The sequence below is a fragment of the Ranitomeya imitator genome, chromosome 2 (genome assembly GCF_032444005.1).
Source record: "Ranitomeya imitator isolate aRanImi1 chromosome 2, aRanImi1.pri, whole genome shotgun sequence".
In the NCBI taxonomy this organism is placed as follows: domain Eukaryota; kingdom Metazoa; phylum Chordata; class Amphibia; order Anura; family Dendrobatidae; genus Ranitomeya; species Ranitomeya imitator.
In genome coordinates, this window is record NC_091283.1 from 815,838,045 (window position 1) to 815,854,688 (window position 16,644).

The window sequence follows — 16,644 nt, forward strand, 5'->3', positions numbered from 1 at the left end:
GCTCTCAAATCTCTCCAGACCCCAAAAGCATAACATCATGTAAAAAACCCCAAAACACTAATAGCCACCTCACCACTCACCTGCTCATGCACCCCTTCTAGCTCTGGTGACCGTTGCCTGCCCGCCTGGTCCTTGATCCTCTTCTTTCTGCTGCAGTCGCAGTGTCTTCGCTCTAGAACTCAACTTCTGGTCACAACCAGGTCTTGGATGTCATGGCACGTCATATCATCTCCATGACCTCGGGGCCTGGTTGCAGCCAGGAGTTCTGTTGTAGAGTGAAGATTCCGGCATGCGACTTGGGAAAGACATACGGACATGTCATGACAGACGGACGGTGCGCAATAAGCACCAGAGGGTTTTTTCCCTTTTGTTGGCCATTCACGTTTCAGCAAAATGGCGGCCGCAGCTGAATTGCTGAATTGCAAATAGTAAATTATAAAAGCCAAAACCTTTTGAATTGCTCCCATGGTGTATGCAAATTCGGATGGTCCGGTCCGATGGGCATCATTCCTGCGACCTCTGTCCCTCCTTTCCACTGTTAATAGCCGGGTTTGATTCTGCACCATCTACATAGCTGAATGAAATCTCACGCCTGCACAAAGCATCGCCAGCTGGGGCAAGCATACTTTGCTCTGCCCTATTACTGGCAAAGCATAAAACACAACTGCGCATGCGCCGGCATGGACAGCCTGCGCAGTTATGCTTTAAGCTCAGCCTGCAGCAGTGCAGAGCAAAGTGCGCCTGCTAAGTCCCTGACATCAATTAAACCCGGAGGATGGCGATTACCAGTGAGAGGAGGAACAAACCCTACAGCAATTACACCCATCGGACCAGAACGTCTGGATTTACATACAGTGGGGAGCAAATAAAAAAAAAATTTGGGGTGGGTTCCCAGGGAGGACGTCACGCGATAATATACAACTTTGTGGAACTCATCACTGGCGCTGATGAAGGTGATGGTATTTGTTCACATACACATGAAAAATTTGGTGACAGGTTGACTTTAAGTTGTGCACCACATGTTTGTGAGATTGATTCTTCACATCCTCCTCTGGCCCATTTGTTAATGAGTTGTTTATAGCTACAGGATCCTTATGCCGGATATGATGCCCTAATCAATACTCTTGGCAGTTTGCATAATACTAGCCCCAGCCAGTGTAGCAGTGATGGACAGACGTTGGTCAAAGTTGCTCACATCCCGTAATAATGTGGATTCACAATAAAAATAATTTTATGCTGCATTATGAGGTCGTGTTTCTTATTTTTTTTTTACACAGAAGCTCCAATTGTGGAAGTGGTGGTGTTCCTTATAAAGTGGCCATTCAGTGCAGATAATGTATTAAAGGGAATCTGTCAGCAGGTTTTTGATATGTAATCCGAAGACATCATACTATAGGGGTTAAAACACAGATTTCAGTGAATCCTCTCTTATCAAGCTCTAAGGTTTTGTTCGCTTACAATAATTGTTTTAAGTCCAGTAGCTTGTCATTGCTGTAACTAGCTGGTCCTATGAGCATTAATCCAACACGCCCCCTTGTGTGATAAGCAGCTCACTGTCTATGGACTTTGCACACACAGAGCCTGGTGTGGGCGAGGTTAGCTCTCACAGCTCTGGTTCACTGCTAAATCTAAAAACTCTGATTAGGCCAGAATGGCTGCACCCAGTAAACTAAGTGATACATCATTGGACTCGACTTCTCTTTGCCTACATTATGATGCTCTCAGATGAGATAGCAAAAACTGCTGACAGATTCCCTTTAAGTGACGTCACATCATACAGTATAGATCTTCCACAAGAGGATGTCACAGCACAGAGATATTACACACAGGGATGTCACAGGAAAAAAAAAGATCTACTTATGAAAGATATAATTTATAGATTGCGGAATTACAAAGTCACAGAAGTGAAATATAGAAAATTACAAGACCGTTGCACATAATATATGATATCACATAATGCACATAATGATTTCACCACACAGATAATACCAAAAATTGTATCATATACTTTATATTACATCACCTTTTTTTTTATATTTGGCTGCATGTAATTTTGGTGAAGTAGTCTTTCTGCAATGGGTTTTTGACAGTACAAAATGTGTTTACGACTGTGAAAGTTAAATGGTTTAACATTTTTAAAGAAAACCAATTGCAAAAACGCACAAAAGTTTAAAAAAGAAAACTTCTCAAAGGTGACCATGCACTTAAAAAAATGAGAATAGTTTTTTTTAAAGGGCTTGTCCACTATTGGATAATGCCTTCTTAAAGGTCATGGTCCCCAACATACTATACTATGCTGCTCATCATGCAGCGCTGTTTTGCCAGTGTTTACCACATTGTATGCTCCAGCACTAACTCCTTGTAATTTCTTTCACAGTGGGTTGGCGGTCCTTCTCCTGCATTTGGATTTTCACCTACTTCAAGTGTTGAGATTATTCCCCTTTTGCCACATGTTTACACGTCTACCATCCCCCCTCATGCAGGAAAATGTTGGGTTGAAAAGAAATCACCTAATTGCAAGGTAACTATAATTTACATTTCCTTTTCTACTCTGATCATACTTTTGGGTGGCGCACAATGTCACACTTCACCTATATTCATTGGGAGCCCAGCTTAGACTGGCCCTAGTCCTCTTTTCCTGTCCACATATTTCACTGATAATGTTGGTGTGACACTGAGTCACTTCTCACGGACAAACCGGGAGTTTGGATGGTTAAGGCGTCCAAGGTCTAAAACAAGGGGGGTATGTCATAAACAGAAGGAAGAAACAAAGGCATAGACATGAAACAGGCGAAGGTCAAAATACCACGAGGATAGCGGATCAGAGCAAAGGGGTTAAAGAGATGAATGGTGAGAATGAGGTCCAAGGTCAGGCAGCAAAAGATCAACAAACAGAACAAAAGGAACAGAGACAAACCACTCAAACGCAGAGAGGCAATCACATGGAACAATGAAAACCTGGAGACAGCCATCACCTCCCAGTCTCAGTTTGAATGCCTGAGCTGTCTATCAAAACACCAACAACTCAGCACGCCCCTGCACCAGACTGGACACTGAGCTGTCAATCAAAGTACTGACAGCTTCACCAGGCCCCTGTACCAGATTGAATGGCTGAGCCATCAATAACTACATTTCAGACACACTGAGGGATGGAATCTTGACAGCTGGAAGGACAACTTAAAGGGGTTTTCAAGACTTATGATATTAATGATATATCAAGACCTATCCTCACCAACCAGCTGTATGCAGAGCTGGTGGTGATATGATAGTGAGAAGAAGTCAAATAGCACAGCTCAGTTCACTGCACAGTGGTTGTTCTGAGATGCTGCAGAATCCAATGAGCTTTAAGCTGCAGCACCTGGGAGCGGCCACTACACAGTGAATAGAGTTGTGTTTGCCTCTAGACGACAGCGGCGCTGCAAACAACTGACCGGTGGGGGGCTGCATGTTGGATTCCTACCTATCTGATACTGGTAGCCTAATCTAAGGATACATCATTAATATGATAAACCTGGAATCCCATTTAATTAATATTTTTTTGTTTTAAAAATAGCTTAAAAGCGTCATTCTCATGATTCCAAAATGGTTATAATTACAAAGTGTTTGAAAAACAAGCAACTTTGCAACTAATTTGTTTCTCAAGAACAATGCTGAAAAGACAATTTGCGTATTTCCCAGAGGAGCATTGCGGCTTTAAGTCTCCTCATCACGGCATGCTTAACATGTCACTCTTCACAATGAGAAACAATACTTTTTGGATCCCGGTCAGATGCCTCTCACACAGCCAAATCAGATCTCACACTTTGCACTGATGAGGGGTAGTACCCCGAAACACAATGTCTGCAAATTGAGATTTTGGTTTGGCTTTAATCCTAAGTCATGTGACAAGGCTCGTTAATGGGTCAACATTGACTGTTAGGATTGCTACTTCCAATAGGTGGCAAGAGAGTTCTAATCCTCTTCCTCTCTGAAGAGACAATTTGCATATTTTGCCAGAGAAGCATTGCGTCTTTAAGACTCTTCATCTCGGCATGCTTAACATGTCACTCTCCGCAAGGAGAAACGATACTTCTTGGATCCCTCTTTCTCAAGAACAAATAGTTTTCAAATTTCATTGTTTACAGCTTGCTGTCAAGGTTATCGGCCACCTCTGCAGTCAGTGGTCTCTTAGACTATACAGGGAGCTCAGCACTTTCCAATAGAGCTTGTAGTTATTAATCTGGGGCTGGACGGACTGCTAGATCCAACCAGCTTCAGTGCTCATGTGCTCCTCTGATGCAAAGCTGGTTCTGCTGGCATTACTGGAGAGCGGTCAGATTGGGCCTGTTGCTCAATGATCCAATTGTCAATCAAGTGGGAAGTCACCGCCTGCCTCAAACAGGAAGCTGGGCAGAGGTGTCCTCCTGAATAAGAGCATTACACAACCACTTCAAGACTTTTTTCACATTTCATACTTTTTACGCATGTTGTCTTACAGGTAGACAGAGCAAATAAAAGATGAGAATATCGGCAGGCTGATTGCTCATTTACAAAGTACCAGTTCCGTGCCTGTGTTTATTTCAGGCAATTTTTGGTGCGATTTGCATATTATTAATCATGTGATTCATTTATCATGTGCTTCAAGGATTAATATTAGAATTACCTGATTATAACATCAAAAACATTCCTAAAAAACTCTGTATACATTAACACCTGCATTTTTTTAAGAAAAGCGCAAGGAAAAATGGATTACAAAATGTAACACTTTTTCATAGCACTCATGGGCCGATTTATCAAAATGATGTAAAAGTAAAACTGTCTGTTTTTCCCCTTGCAAGCAATCGTGACTCCGCTATCATTTTAGCAGCAGAGCTGTTTAAGATATGAAAGCTGAGCTGTGATTGGTGGCTACGGACCATAAAGACAGTATTTCTTTCAGACTGTTTTAATATGTGATGTCTGTAGTGTATGCAAAAGCATCATAAATTTAGCCGCAATTAAAGTAGATCAATCTACTTTTGTTAAGAAATCCATCATATCTCTCCCTGGTTCTAGTCCAACAACGTCTGTTTTTGTCACCAGGCACTTCTGTATTCAATATTTGTCCTGCACTACTAATGGAGGAAATGTCATAGTATCTTTGGGTCACACTAGTATTTGTCCAGCCAGAGAGGACTAGTGGTGCTACGCAGTCATACAGAAAGGGAGCATGTGCTGTCCGTGAGCTCAGCAGGTATAACTAGAACCCTGTGTATCCAGTGAGGTGGCGCCACACCCTGTTTAAACTCCCTGCAGTCTGCTGATTCCTGCTGATATCCTGTTACTAATTTGGATTTATCTTGCTTTTGTTTGATCTGATTCCCTCTTGACTTTCACTCCATTCTATCTGACCTTGCTTGCTGAGACCTCAGCTATTCTACTAAGGTTTTGTCTCTTGATTCTTGATTCCCTGGTTTGTCCTTTCTAATACTGACCTGGCTTTTTTGGAAAAACCTTGCTTCAGATTCGCTTCTCCGGACAGCAGCTGTTCCATGGTTACAACCCAGGGGGTCCCATTGTAAGCCCAGATACCTTTTATAGGGGTTGTGTTCATCTGGGATCTGGGACAAAGTGGTTAGCATCAAGTTTATCCAGCAAAGCTGTCATAATCCATTTTTGGAGACGTGGCAGTTCTGGTTCCACTCTGTTTTAAATGTATCTTTTTTCCTTTCAGAAACAGCGAGAATTAATGTCAGTTTTTCCCTGCTGGCAATCTGCTGCAACTGCAGAAATGCTGGGTCAGCTGACATGGGTGATGACTACTCCCACCATGCTTTAAATGGTCACCTTATGCATCAGCTGACTGGTGATTTGGTGATAGTTTCTTTATGGAGACCAACTGTGCAGTTGCAGCTCTCTGGTGTCAGCTGCTTCTGGTGTTTGGAGTCCTGTTTCTGTGTCATCTGTGGTGTGGAGCATGGCAGCAGTGTCTGGAAGCTAAATCTTGGGTTTATTCCTTTTCCCTTTTGTGTTTGTCACTTTCCCTGTGTGGTACTATCTGCAGTGGTGAGGCTAGCACCCCTTGCCAGCCGGTGCACTAGCCAGGGCAGTGCTAGGTGACAGCGAGCGACGAGGTTCCTGATGGTGGTGGGGGGAAGGACCCACTTTGGGCATTAGGGGAGTGCAGGGTCAGGCTCAGGTTTGAGCTCCAGTGGTTACCATCCCCCATTTCACTATCAGTAGGGCCTTCCTCTCTCCATTTCCATACTGTTGTGTGTGTTGCGCCATCCGCAATCAGGTCACAAAAATAGCTTTTTTATTTGAAAGTCTCTGGGAGGCTTTACAAAATCACTTTACTTATATTCATAGTCTCTGGTATTGTAGGAGATCCCGAGCTGTTCTGTAATACCAAAGACAACATGTGGCACTGTTTCTTGAAGTAATAAAAAAAAAATACTCCCTTTTTTTCCTTCTGTACGAGGGAGTTTGATTTTCTTGCCGCTGCCTTTTTATTATGCCCTGCACTTAGATGACTGATTTGTTATGAATTTCTATTAAAAAATAGCTGACGATGTAAAAATGTGCTGTTTAAAAGGCTGCATATGAGGAATTTCTAATATGACGCTGCTGCCCTGTTTGTAGGCTAAATGCACAGTAGCTCCTCTTCTATTAATAATTATTTATACAGCAGAGGGACAATGCTGAAAAATGATAGAGACAATATATATATATTAAATGGAACAATGAGAGCTGATAATAATCCCACCGGAGAAGACCTTGGCAAAAGAAAATAGAAAGCTGCAGCGGTAGATGAAAATATACGAGAATTGGAGCACTTCATGCCTTGCTTACGAAACACAAGGCTCTGTAACCTCGCCTGCTAGAAAAGAAAATCAATGTCCAATCGGGTCCAGTTTTGGTCTCCTGAAAAGATTACTGATTACACTTGAAAGGAAATCTTTCCATTGAATGCTAACCACGATACTGATGAGAAACATCTCAAGATTTGTATTTATTGAACACGTTCCTATTTTGGCACTGCATATATGCTATTACCTCTGAGGATAAAAGGGGTTTTCTGGCCTTGGAAAACCCAACTCCCCATGGAGGTTTATTAAAAAAAAATCTTTACGTACCCTCCCCAGGTCCAACGCTGATTTCCACCACTGCCTCCAGTGTCTGTTATTGTCTGTAGAACTGATTTCACGTTAACAGCGCTGCAGCCAATCAGTGAGCTCAATCTATACTGGCACAGCCATTAAGCTCACCGATTCGCTGCTTCACTGTTGACATGACATCAGCACTGCAGATAATTACTGCCGGCCCCGCCTCTATGACTCAAAGCGGAACATTACCGGGAGGAATAAAGTTCATTTCCTCCCTTTAGTCGGGCTCTCGGTACCGGTGCTCCATGATGTTAGAATGCTACTAATATGCAAATTAACCCCATATCTGAAGATTAATAGCTTTTTTTTACATGACAGTTTCCCTTAAAGCAAAGTTTTATATTAAAACATTCCTTCCTTTTGGAATGGTTTACTAAAATCTATATGAACCTTTTAAAAGGGGGCAGAGACCCTGATTCCAGTGATATATCACTTACTGGGCTGCATGCATTTTGATAAAATCATCTACAGGTTCTATAAATGCTGAGCTCTGTATAACCCCACCCATCCACCCAACTGATTGGCAACTTTGTGCACATGTACGGTGTACACAGAAACCTGCCAATCAGTAATGGAGGCTGGGTTGGACTACATGGCAGCAGGCTAACTAGTCCTCTAGTGATGATCTCCTGCTGATAAAACAGTGATTTGATCAAAACTACAGCAATCAGCCCAGTAAGTGACACAGCTGGCTCCTCTTCCTCTCCTCTTCCCCTTACTGTCAAGGTTCCTCAGGGTTGAGTCCTAAATTCCATCTTCATCTCCCTATATACTACATCCATAGACAAACTATCAGTAGATTCGGTTTTCAGTACCATATGTTTTCTGATGATACCAAATTACATATGCCTTCTCCTGACATCACCCCTTAATACAAAATAGCAGGAATTGTTCGTCCGCTGTCTCTACCATCATGACCTAAATTTCTGACTTGCACATGGAAACACAAGAAGCAAATGAATGAAATTGAAGAGAAGAAGATACAGATTAGAAATTAGAAAAAACTTTTTGACAGTGAGGGTAATCAATGAGTTGAACAGGCTGCCACAAGAGGTGGTGAGTTCTCCTTCAATGGGAGTCTTCAACAGAGGCTGGACAGACATCTGTCTCAGATGGTTTAGTGACTCCTTCATTGAGCAGGGGGTTGGACCAGATGACCCTGGAGGTCCCTTCCAAGTCTAACATTCTATTATCTATCTATAAATCACGAGAGGTGGTGAGTTCTCCTTCAATGGAAGTCTTCACACAGAGGCTGGACAGACATCTGTCTCAGATGGTTTAGTGACTCCTTCATTGAGCAGGGGGTTGGACCAGATGACCCTGGAGGTCCCTTCCAAGTCTAACATTCTATGATTTTATGATTCCTCCCTCTATCTGAAACTGAATCTGTTAAAAATTGAACTCCTTGTTTTTCTTCCTCTACTAACTTTCACAAACCCAATATTGCAATTTACGTGTGTGTTTCTACCATTACTCCCCAGCAACATTCCCGCTGTTTTGGGTTATATTTCATTTAAATCTTTCCTTCACTCCCTACATCTAATCACTCGCTCATGTCATCTACACCTCAAAAACATCTCTACAATTCGACCTTTTCTAACCTTTGACTCCGCAAAATCTCTTAGTCACTAATTCATTCTCGTCTGGACCATGGCAACTCTCTACTAATTGGTCACTCTCTTACTAAACCCTCCCCTCTCCAATCCATCCTGAATGCAGCATCCAGGCTCATATTCCTCCCCAACCACTACACCAATCCCTCTACCCTGTTCCAGTCATTATACTGGTTACCCATCGGCTACAGGGTCCAATACAAACTTATCACTCTCACCCACAAAGTACTCCATTGTTTAGCCCCACCCTACATCACCTCCCTCTTCTGTGTCTATCACCCTACCCATGCCCTGTGTTCCGCTAATGACCTAAGATTAATATCCTCAAACATCCAAACCTCCCACTCCCATCTCCAAGATTTCTCTTGTGCTACGCCACTTCTCTAGAATGCACTACTCAGGACATTTTGCACTTACAGTAATATACCTCTGTGTCTGTACTGTACACACACTGGCTGGTGAGCGGTTCATGCAGTGTTATGTGAGTACCCGATGGCCCGACCATACACTACAAGCACATTTTACCATTCACCCTTCGTGTCCCCCCTATTTCCTCATAGACTATAAGCTTGCGAGCAGCAGGACCCTCACTCCTCTTGGTATCTGTTGAATTATGTGTTACCCTGTAATGTCCTCATTCTCTGTACTAGTCCCCTCTGAAATCTAAACTGCTGCGGAATATGTTGGCGCTATAGAAATGAAAAGTTAATGGATAAAGGTAAGTAGAGGAGTAAGAATTCTGTAAACGAAAATTATGGAGCTCAGACCCCTATAATGATTTCTTGTAAATCATTCAGACTTTTGCAACAATTGTAACAAATATTCATAAACAAAACAAGAACAATTGTTCGTGTGTCAATGAGAACTAATCACATTGTCAGACAGAACATGGCGGTGACATAGAACGCAAAAAACTGCACATTTCACTTCTCAGGAAAAAAAAAGGTAAACAATCTCAAGATTAATGTTTCAGCCTCACAATCCAGTCCGATATTGGATATCTCATTAATTGTAGAAAACATCCGAAAATGATTATACTTCAGCTTCATACAAGCTATTAATCTTATAAACCATGCTTAAATGGTCCTGTAAACTGCACAAACATACATTTGTCCCCATTACGAGCTTTCATTAATATACAGCAAAGTCCTGTTGGGCGAATTTGATACTTATTGATGGTCACATATATTAGCGCAGTGTGAACAGACTGTTAGTCACTATTAAAAATGAACCTTAGAAAGCCCACTGTGGATTCTCTCAAGGGCTGCTGTCACTTTTCAGGATGATTTAGGGCTTCTCAAGGTCATTCTTTTATTCCATTGTTCACCATGGGTAGAACGATGTAGAAAAGCTCTGCATGTAGATGGCGGGAAGAGACAATTATACAGACCCGCTGCTATGTGGAAGCTGCAGGCTGACTAGCCTGATGTTTACCAGCAGATTTCACAGCTGTCACTTGCATTTCCTATAGATCTAGTGCATATAAGGAATAGATTAAAATAAAGCAATCAAGAGTGAAAAGTCTGAGGATCTCAATTCAATGACCTTATGAAGGTCAAACTGTTTTGGCACATGATTAAACTGATAAAAAAAAAACTATTCTGAAAGCGGATCCATTGTGAAAATTTGGTTTTATTGAAATTAAAATGTATCAAACATTATTTATCCTGTGTTTCTCTTTTTCCCTTTTTTTGGTGCACATATCCCTCTGCTCTATAGAATGTGTAATGAGCAGAAGCTGCTGCTCGTGTTCGGTTTCCTCTTAGGGTATGTGCAACACCGCGACAAATCCGCAAGTGTGTTTTCTGCCAGGAGAGGCAGAATCCGCACCAGAAATTCCTAAGCCTAATCCGCAATGTGTGCACATAGCCTTACAGTCCTGACGGAAAGAGGAGACATATGCTCAGGACTTTCTTCTTTTAGTTCATCTTACTGTGTAAGATATAATTAGGAAAGTACATAGAGATGAGCGTGGACAACCAGAATGATGCCGAAGTATTTCTCATCTAGTCTTGATCCAAAGAATCTACGGTAGGAATCTGTCCTCAGGTTTTTGCTACCTCATCTTGGAGCAGCATAATGTAGGGTCAGAGACCCTGATTCCAGCGATGGTACTTTTTCTTTTTGCTAGTCCTATATATAGTTTTCGCTAATAAAAAACCCATCTGCGTCCTGATCCTCTCTCATGCTGTCTGTGATTCCGAGAACATATTCTTTTACTTTATTTTGAATAAAAAGTTTGATAACTTTCTATTATTCTTTGCATTTCCATTGTTTCCCAGTTTTCAAGATATTTTCCAATGGTCTATAAATAAAACCGGTCTTGTATGTATATAGGTTGTAAATCTGTATATATATTACTTAGTCCTCAGTTGAGAAATAAGATGATACAATTGTATCCAGTGTGGACTCCACATTAATAGTTTATAGAGCTGAGCGGATCACGAGCAGATTCACTAGATTCCACCAACACATCTAAGGCCGGGTTCGCATTAGCATATCTGTGTGCAGCGTATGCCTGCGTATAGATCCGCATACGTCTTGCGTACCTATATTTAACATTGTGTATCCAGGGACATGCGTTGGCATCAGTTTGTATGCTGATGCGTCCGCATGCGTTGTTTCTCCGTGCTCGCCAAACGCAACATGTTGCAATTTTTGTTGCGTCAAATATGCACAGGCATGCATATGCAGATGGGTGCATCAAAACAACGCATTACTGTCTATGGGAATGCATGCGTACGCATGCGTTCGATGAGCTTGCGTACTTCGGACTGCGCATGTCCAGGAACTGATTGAGACACGCCCTCCTGGAAATATAGAATGCATGCGCATAAACAACACAATCGCAGGCAAAAATGCATGCATACACACACGCAGCATATTTTTGGCATCATGCGTAGCTGATGGGGATAAAAAACGCAGCGTAATCATGCGTTTGCATGCATTTTGGCAAGCGTTTGCACATGCAGATGATACGCTGCGCACAAACACGCTAATGTGAACCTAGCCTAATTCCAAATCGGTCACTGGTTGCAGCAAAAAAAATGTTATATTCACCTTTAGAGATGATGGGAACAGATAAAACTCAAATTTGCGTTCAGGACAATTTTCCCGGGAAATTCTATTAGCAGAGAAGTTTTTTTTTCCTGTGAATTTAATGCCTTTGTTTTTTGGTCTGAAGTTTTCTAGACCCCAAAGCATAACAGACAGAAGATTAAAAAAAAAAAAAAAAATACATATGGTATACTCACCTGACCAGCTGCGCCCTCTGATGCCTGCTCCTGTCTGTCCCTCCGTGCATCTGTTGCGTCATCACCTCTCTGGTCTGTTGCTCACTTTAGGCCAGGGTTCCTGGCTGTGAGTAGGCCTTGAAGCATGAGCGATGAACGCCATGGCCTACTTGTGGCTGGAGACTCCGGGCTAAAAATGCGACATGATGAAGGCATTGAGGATCAGACAACAGCAGGGGCAGCAGAAGCATTTTTTTTACCTTAGACTACTGCCAATCCTCCACTGTTCCGCAAGTTGGCAGCCACAACTGGCCTCCATTTTGCTGAATTCATCTGGAGCAAAGAGCAACAAAAATCTAAATTCTACAGAATTTTTGCAAGATTCAAGTACAATTTAATTACACTCAAATAAATTCACCCATCTCTATTCACACTAACTAATCCCTCATCTGTCCATATGTAATCGTTACATCGCCCCGGTCTTGGTTCTTCTGCTTCTCCCTTCCACCACTGGGGCCAATGAGTAACTTTACACAGTCACATAGGGTTGCGACCTCTTGAAGCCAAAAAACTGGCCTCATTGATGGAAGAACGTACAAGAAGTACCAGAGACCAGGATGGGTTCTGGAGAGCTGCAGCACACGTGGCATAAGGACCGGTGAGGGAATAGGAGAGAGGAAAATAATATATTGGATTTTAACATCTTCATTCAAATAAAAACCAGAAAAATGGTGGTTGGCTTCCTTTTGGCAGTATTCCTGTGAGTCAAATCCCAGAAAGATGAATTTGCCAGAATCTAAAATTTGGGGAAAATTCATAACTGATTTGCAGCAGTTACTGATGTGTTTAGCGGGTCAAAACACATTCTGTAAGTTTCCCATTTTTGCATGAGATTTCCTGAAGCAGTATACCTTTGTGTACAAATATTTTATGTTTTTTGAGGAAGAGTCCAAAAAACAAGTCTATGTAACATGGAGATCAAATTAATAAAGTAATAAAGCATCCTGTACTTCTGACCACAGACTTTTGACTGCACAATTAATTAATTAATACATCCGGTAGGTTACACAAAGAGAGACGCAATCAGATTATACATAAAGGTACGTGCGTCTTACTATTCCTTTTCGGTAGTCATAACCTTGTAATGAGCAAAGTAAGGAGACTAGCCTAAAAAAAAATAATTAAAAATATAATTTTGCGGTACTTTGTCAGGAGATGTTTATGAATTATGTTTCTGTAAGGGGTTGTGACATAATCTGCAGTTTTTGAGAATTTTGCTTGCATGTTGCGGTAATGTATAACATTTTTATAAAATGTTATACATTATGGAGATGAAAATTAGCCATTCATATTAAGGAGAAGAAAATTAGAAATTCACAAAAAGATAAGGGTGTACATATTTGTACATACGCTTGCACCATTACTGGTTATAGGTTCAGGCCCTAATTCATCAAAAGTATTTCCGCCAGAAAAATAGTGTAAAACACTCTCAAAAGGCACCAAATATTTGTGCAATGCAAACTTTTGGCATTTTTATGTCCGCTATGGACAAAAACGCAAGATCTGGGAAGGAGCCTGTATGAGACAGGTTTTGGCTACACATGTCGCTGACAAAGTGTGCAAAATTAATTCAATTGGATGCTCCTATTAATTAGCTTGGCACATTTTATTTCTGCACGCCCATCATTAAGAATGAAGTACACAATGCGAGTGTTAATGCATCGAGACGTGGGCTTCATGGTACTGTTTATACCCTAACAAATATTTTTATTTTATTGATTTCCCAGATTTTTCTCAACAACTCCTTTGCTCTGGATTCTTCTTGGATACATCCGGCTGAGGAATTGATATTATTTCAAGGACTTGAAAAGCCAAGTCGAAGGGCAAATCAAGTAACCATGGCTATATCTAGACCATCGGCTGCCACTAGGCCATTACGCACGGTGATATTAACCCCACAACGAGTAACAGGTCAGTGATAACTAAGTATTCGCTTATTGGTCTTTGTACAGAATACAATTGTAAGACAAGTTCTAGGCGTGAACTGGCGGTAATTTATAGAAATGATGATGGTGGAAGTTGTGTAGAATTCTAGTAAGATATTTCTTCGTTAAAGGTGTTGGAAAGTTGACTTTGTTGTGAAAAATTGAGTTTTCTAAGTTATCTGTAGTTTATGATTGAATGTTATCTCAATTACTGCTGGTTTTAGGCTAACCATTCATTGGGGTATTTCTAGGATCATCCATTTCAGACTATCACACCTTCTAAACCAGCCAGAAATCACCAAATCAATGACGAAAAACGCTCGTTCTGCGGGGGAAGGGGGGTGGGAGGGTTGTTGGGGGAAAAATTTATTAGCTAGCCGAGAATAAGGTTATTCTGTGATCATTGATCTCTACCCCAATACACTGCTCTAAGGCTTTGGTAGAATGACCCCATAGGATTATGCCGCATGTACTGCTATTTGCCTCTGATACTGCTCCATTTTGATGTCAACTTCTTTCTTTAACAGCATTTTTGCCATATACTTTGGCACGGAATTTGACTGATATAATCTGACCTGAAATAACCAGCGTAAAGTGACTAACTTTTTAAAAAAAAAAAGTGTTTACAGGGATTTCACAAAAATGACAAATGAGTAAAGAATTTTATAAAATAAACAAATAACAATCACGTTTCCTTTAAATACTACCCAATACTTCCGCTAGTTCTTGCCCGACCTGAATCACATTCGTTAATGGCTTGATCACTTCAGTAAATCACCAGCCTCAGATGTGATATTGGCATGTATTGCTCGTCGTGACCACTGAGCCGCCTGTGATTTTGTTTTTTTGTATCACTCATGTGAATAATGGATGAGGCATCATCAATGTAATACTGGTGGGGAACTCTGGGGAACTCCGGAGGCACCTGGAGATATAGAAGGTAAGTAAGGTTTTTATAGCGTAGCGTATTTAGTCTGTGGCATTCACTACTCTTTGGCAACTTTTTAAAGAAACCTGGAAAACCTATTTAATTATCAGATAATTACCACGCACTTACTGTCTGGTATTGGCGGTGCACCAAGACCTATACTGAAGTTATGGGAAAAGGAAATTTCACAGGTGGAATGTGCAATTCAGTTTAACTCTTAGTTCAAAGTCTGAATTAAATAGAAAATATTACAATAAAACAAAATCTGGGAAATCAAGGCAAAAATGATAAATGCAAATTCATATACCATATGTGAAAATTATAATACCAAAAGACCCCAGATGAAGCTGTTGCGAAAACGTGTGTCGGATATGGTGGGTAAGTCAATTTCACACTTTGTTACACAGCTCTTGTGGAATAATTCCCCTCTTTTTCAAGGTAGTTGACTGTTTATTATAACTTTATTTTTCATAATTGCCTTGTTGTACCTTTTCTACCCTGTGTTACATGTTATTTCCCTCTAATACTTTTTTACTGGGGGGAATCCTTTGCTTGTATCTCACCTGCCATTTTGTACCATGTGTCTGTGTATTTTGGCATCTTATATGCCTTTTTAAACATGTGCCTAATAAAAGCTTGAATCCTGCACAGTTTGTTTTGTTGGCTTATTCAATAAAAATAAAATAAGACCTTCAGAGTCAAAATTTTCATTGTATGCCAGATCCAATTGCCTCAGGCAACTCTGTAGAAAGGAGTGTCAGGTCCTCAGGATCAAATAAGAAAAAAATGTCCTGCAGTGGTCCAGTAATCTTTATTTAATACCTGTATATGTGTGCAGCGTCGGACTGGAGCACCTTGGGCCCACCAGAGAAAATCATTCTTGGGGCCCACTATGTATCTACATAGAAATAGATACAAGACCACCAATTGTGCGGTAAAAAGCACTAATATCAGGGTATAATATAAGGTAGTTCACGTCTTAATAATGTAGCAAGGGTTGGGGTAGCCCCCTCACAGAATATAATGTAGCCCCCTCATAAAATATAATGCAGTCCCCTCTCATAGAATATAATGCAGCACCCCACAAAATATAATGCAACCCTCTCAGGTATGACACAGTCCCCACCATAGAATATAATGTAGCACCCCCATAGGGTATAATGCAGCCCCCCTCATATAGTATAATGCCACCCAGCACAGAATATAATGTAGTCCCCTGAGAGAATGCAGTTCCACCACAGAATATAATGCAGCCCCCCCATAGAGTATACTGTAGCCCCCTCATATAGTATGATGTAGCCCCCATAATATTATGTAGTCCCCTGAGAGAATAATGCAGCCCCACCACAGAATATAATGCAGCCCCCCATAGAGTATACTGTAACCCCTCATATAGTATGATGTAGCCCCCATAATATAATGTAGTACCTTGAGTATAATGCAGTCCCCCCACAGAATATAATGTAGCCCCCCAGGGCCGTATTTAGAGTTTCTGCTGCCCTAGGCACTTTTAGCGCTGCCTCCCCTTTTGGTGAGTATGACACTATCGGCAGTGACTTTGGCAAAAATCGCTGATGTGAAAGTCGCCTTTTGCAGCAGATCCGGCAGTTTTTCTGCATCTGCCGAATAACGGATCACTTATGGCAACACTGCGTTCGGCCTCAGTCATTCTCTATGGGATTTGCGGCACTTGCCGTGATCTGGCAAATGTGGTACCATACCTCCCAACTTTTGAAGAAGGGAAGGAGGTATAAAGTTTGC

General features: G+C 41.3%; 1 protein-coding gene across 1 annotated transcript in view; it reads left to right on the forward strand.

Annotated features, from left to right (window-relative positions):
* The window catches only part of TCERG1L (transcription elongation regulator 1 like), a 326,897-nt gene that overhangs the window by 8,586 nt on the left and 301,667 nt on the right, over positions 1 to 16,644 (forward strand). The window contains exons 2-3 of the mRNA XM_069753902.1: positions 2,378 to 2,521; positions 13,758 to 13,941. Of these exons, the coding sequence (XP_069610003.1) occupies positions 2,378 to 2,521; positions 13,758 to 13,941 (328 nt within the window). The remainder of the gene's footprint in view (positions 1 to 2,377; positions 2,522 to 13,757; positions 13,942 to 16,644) is intronic.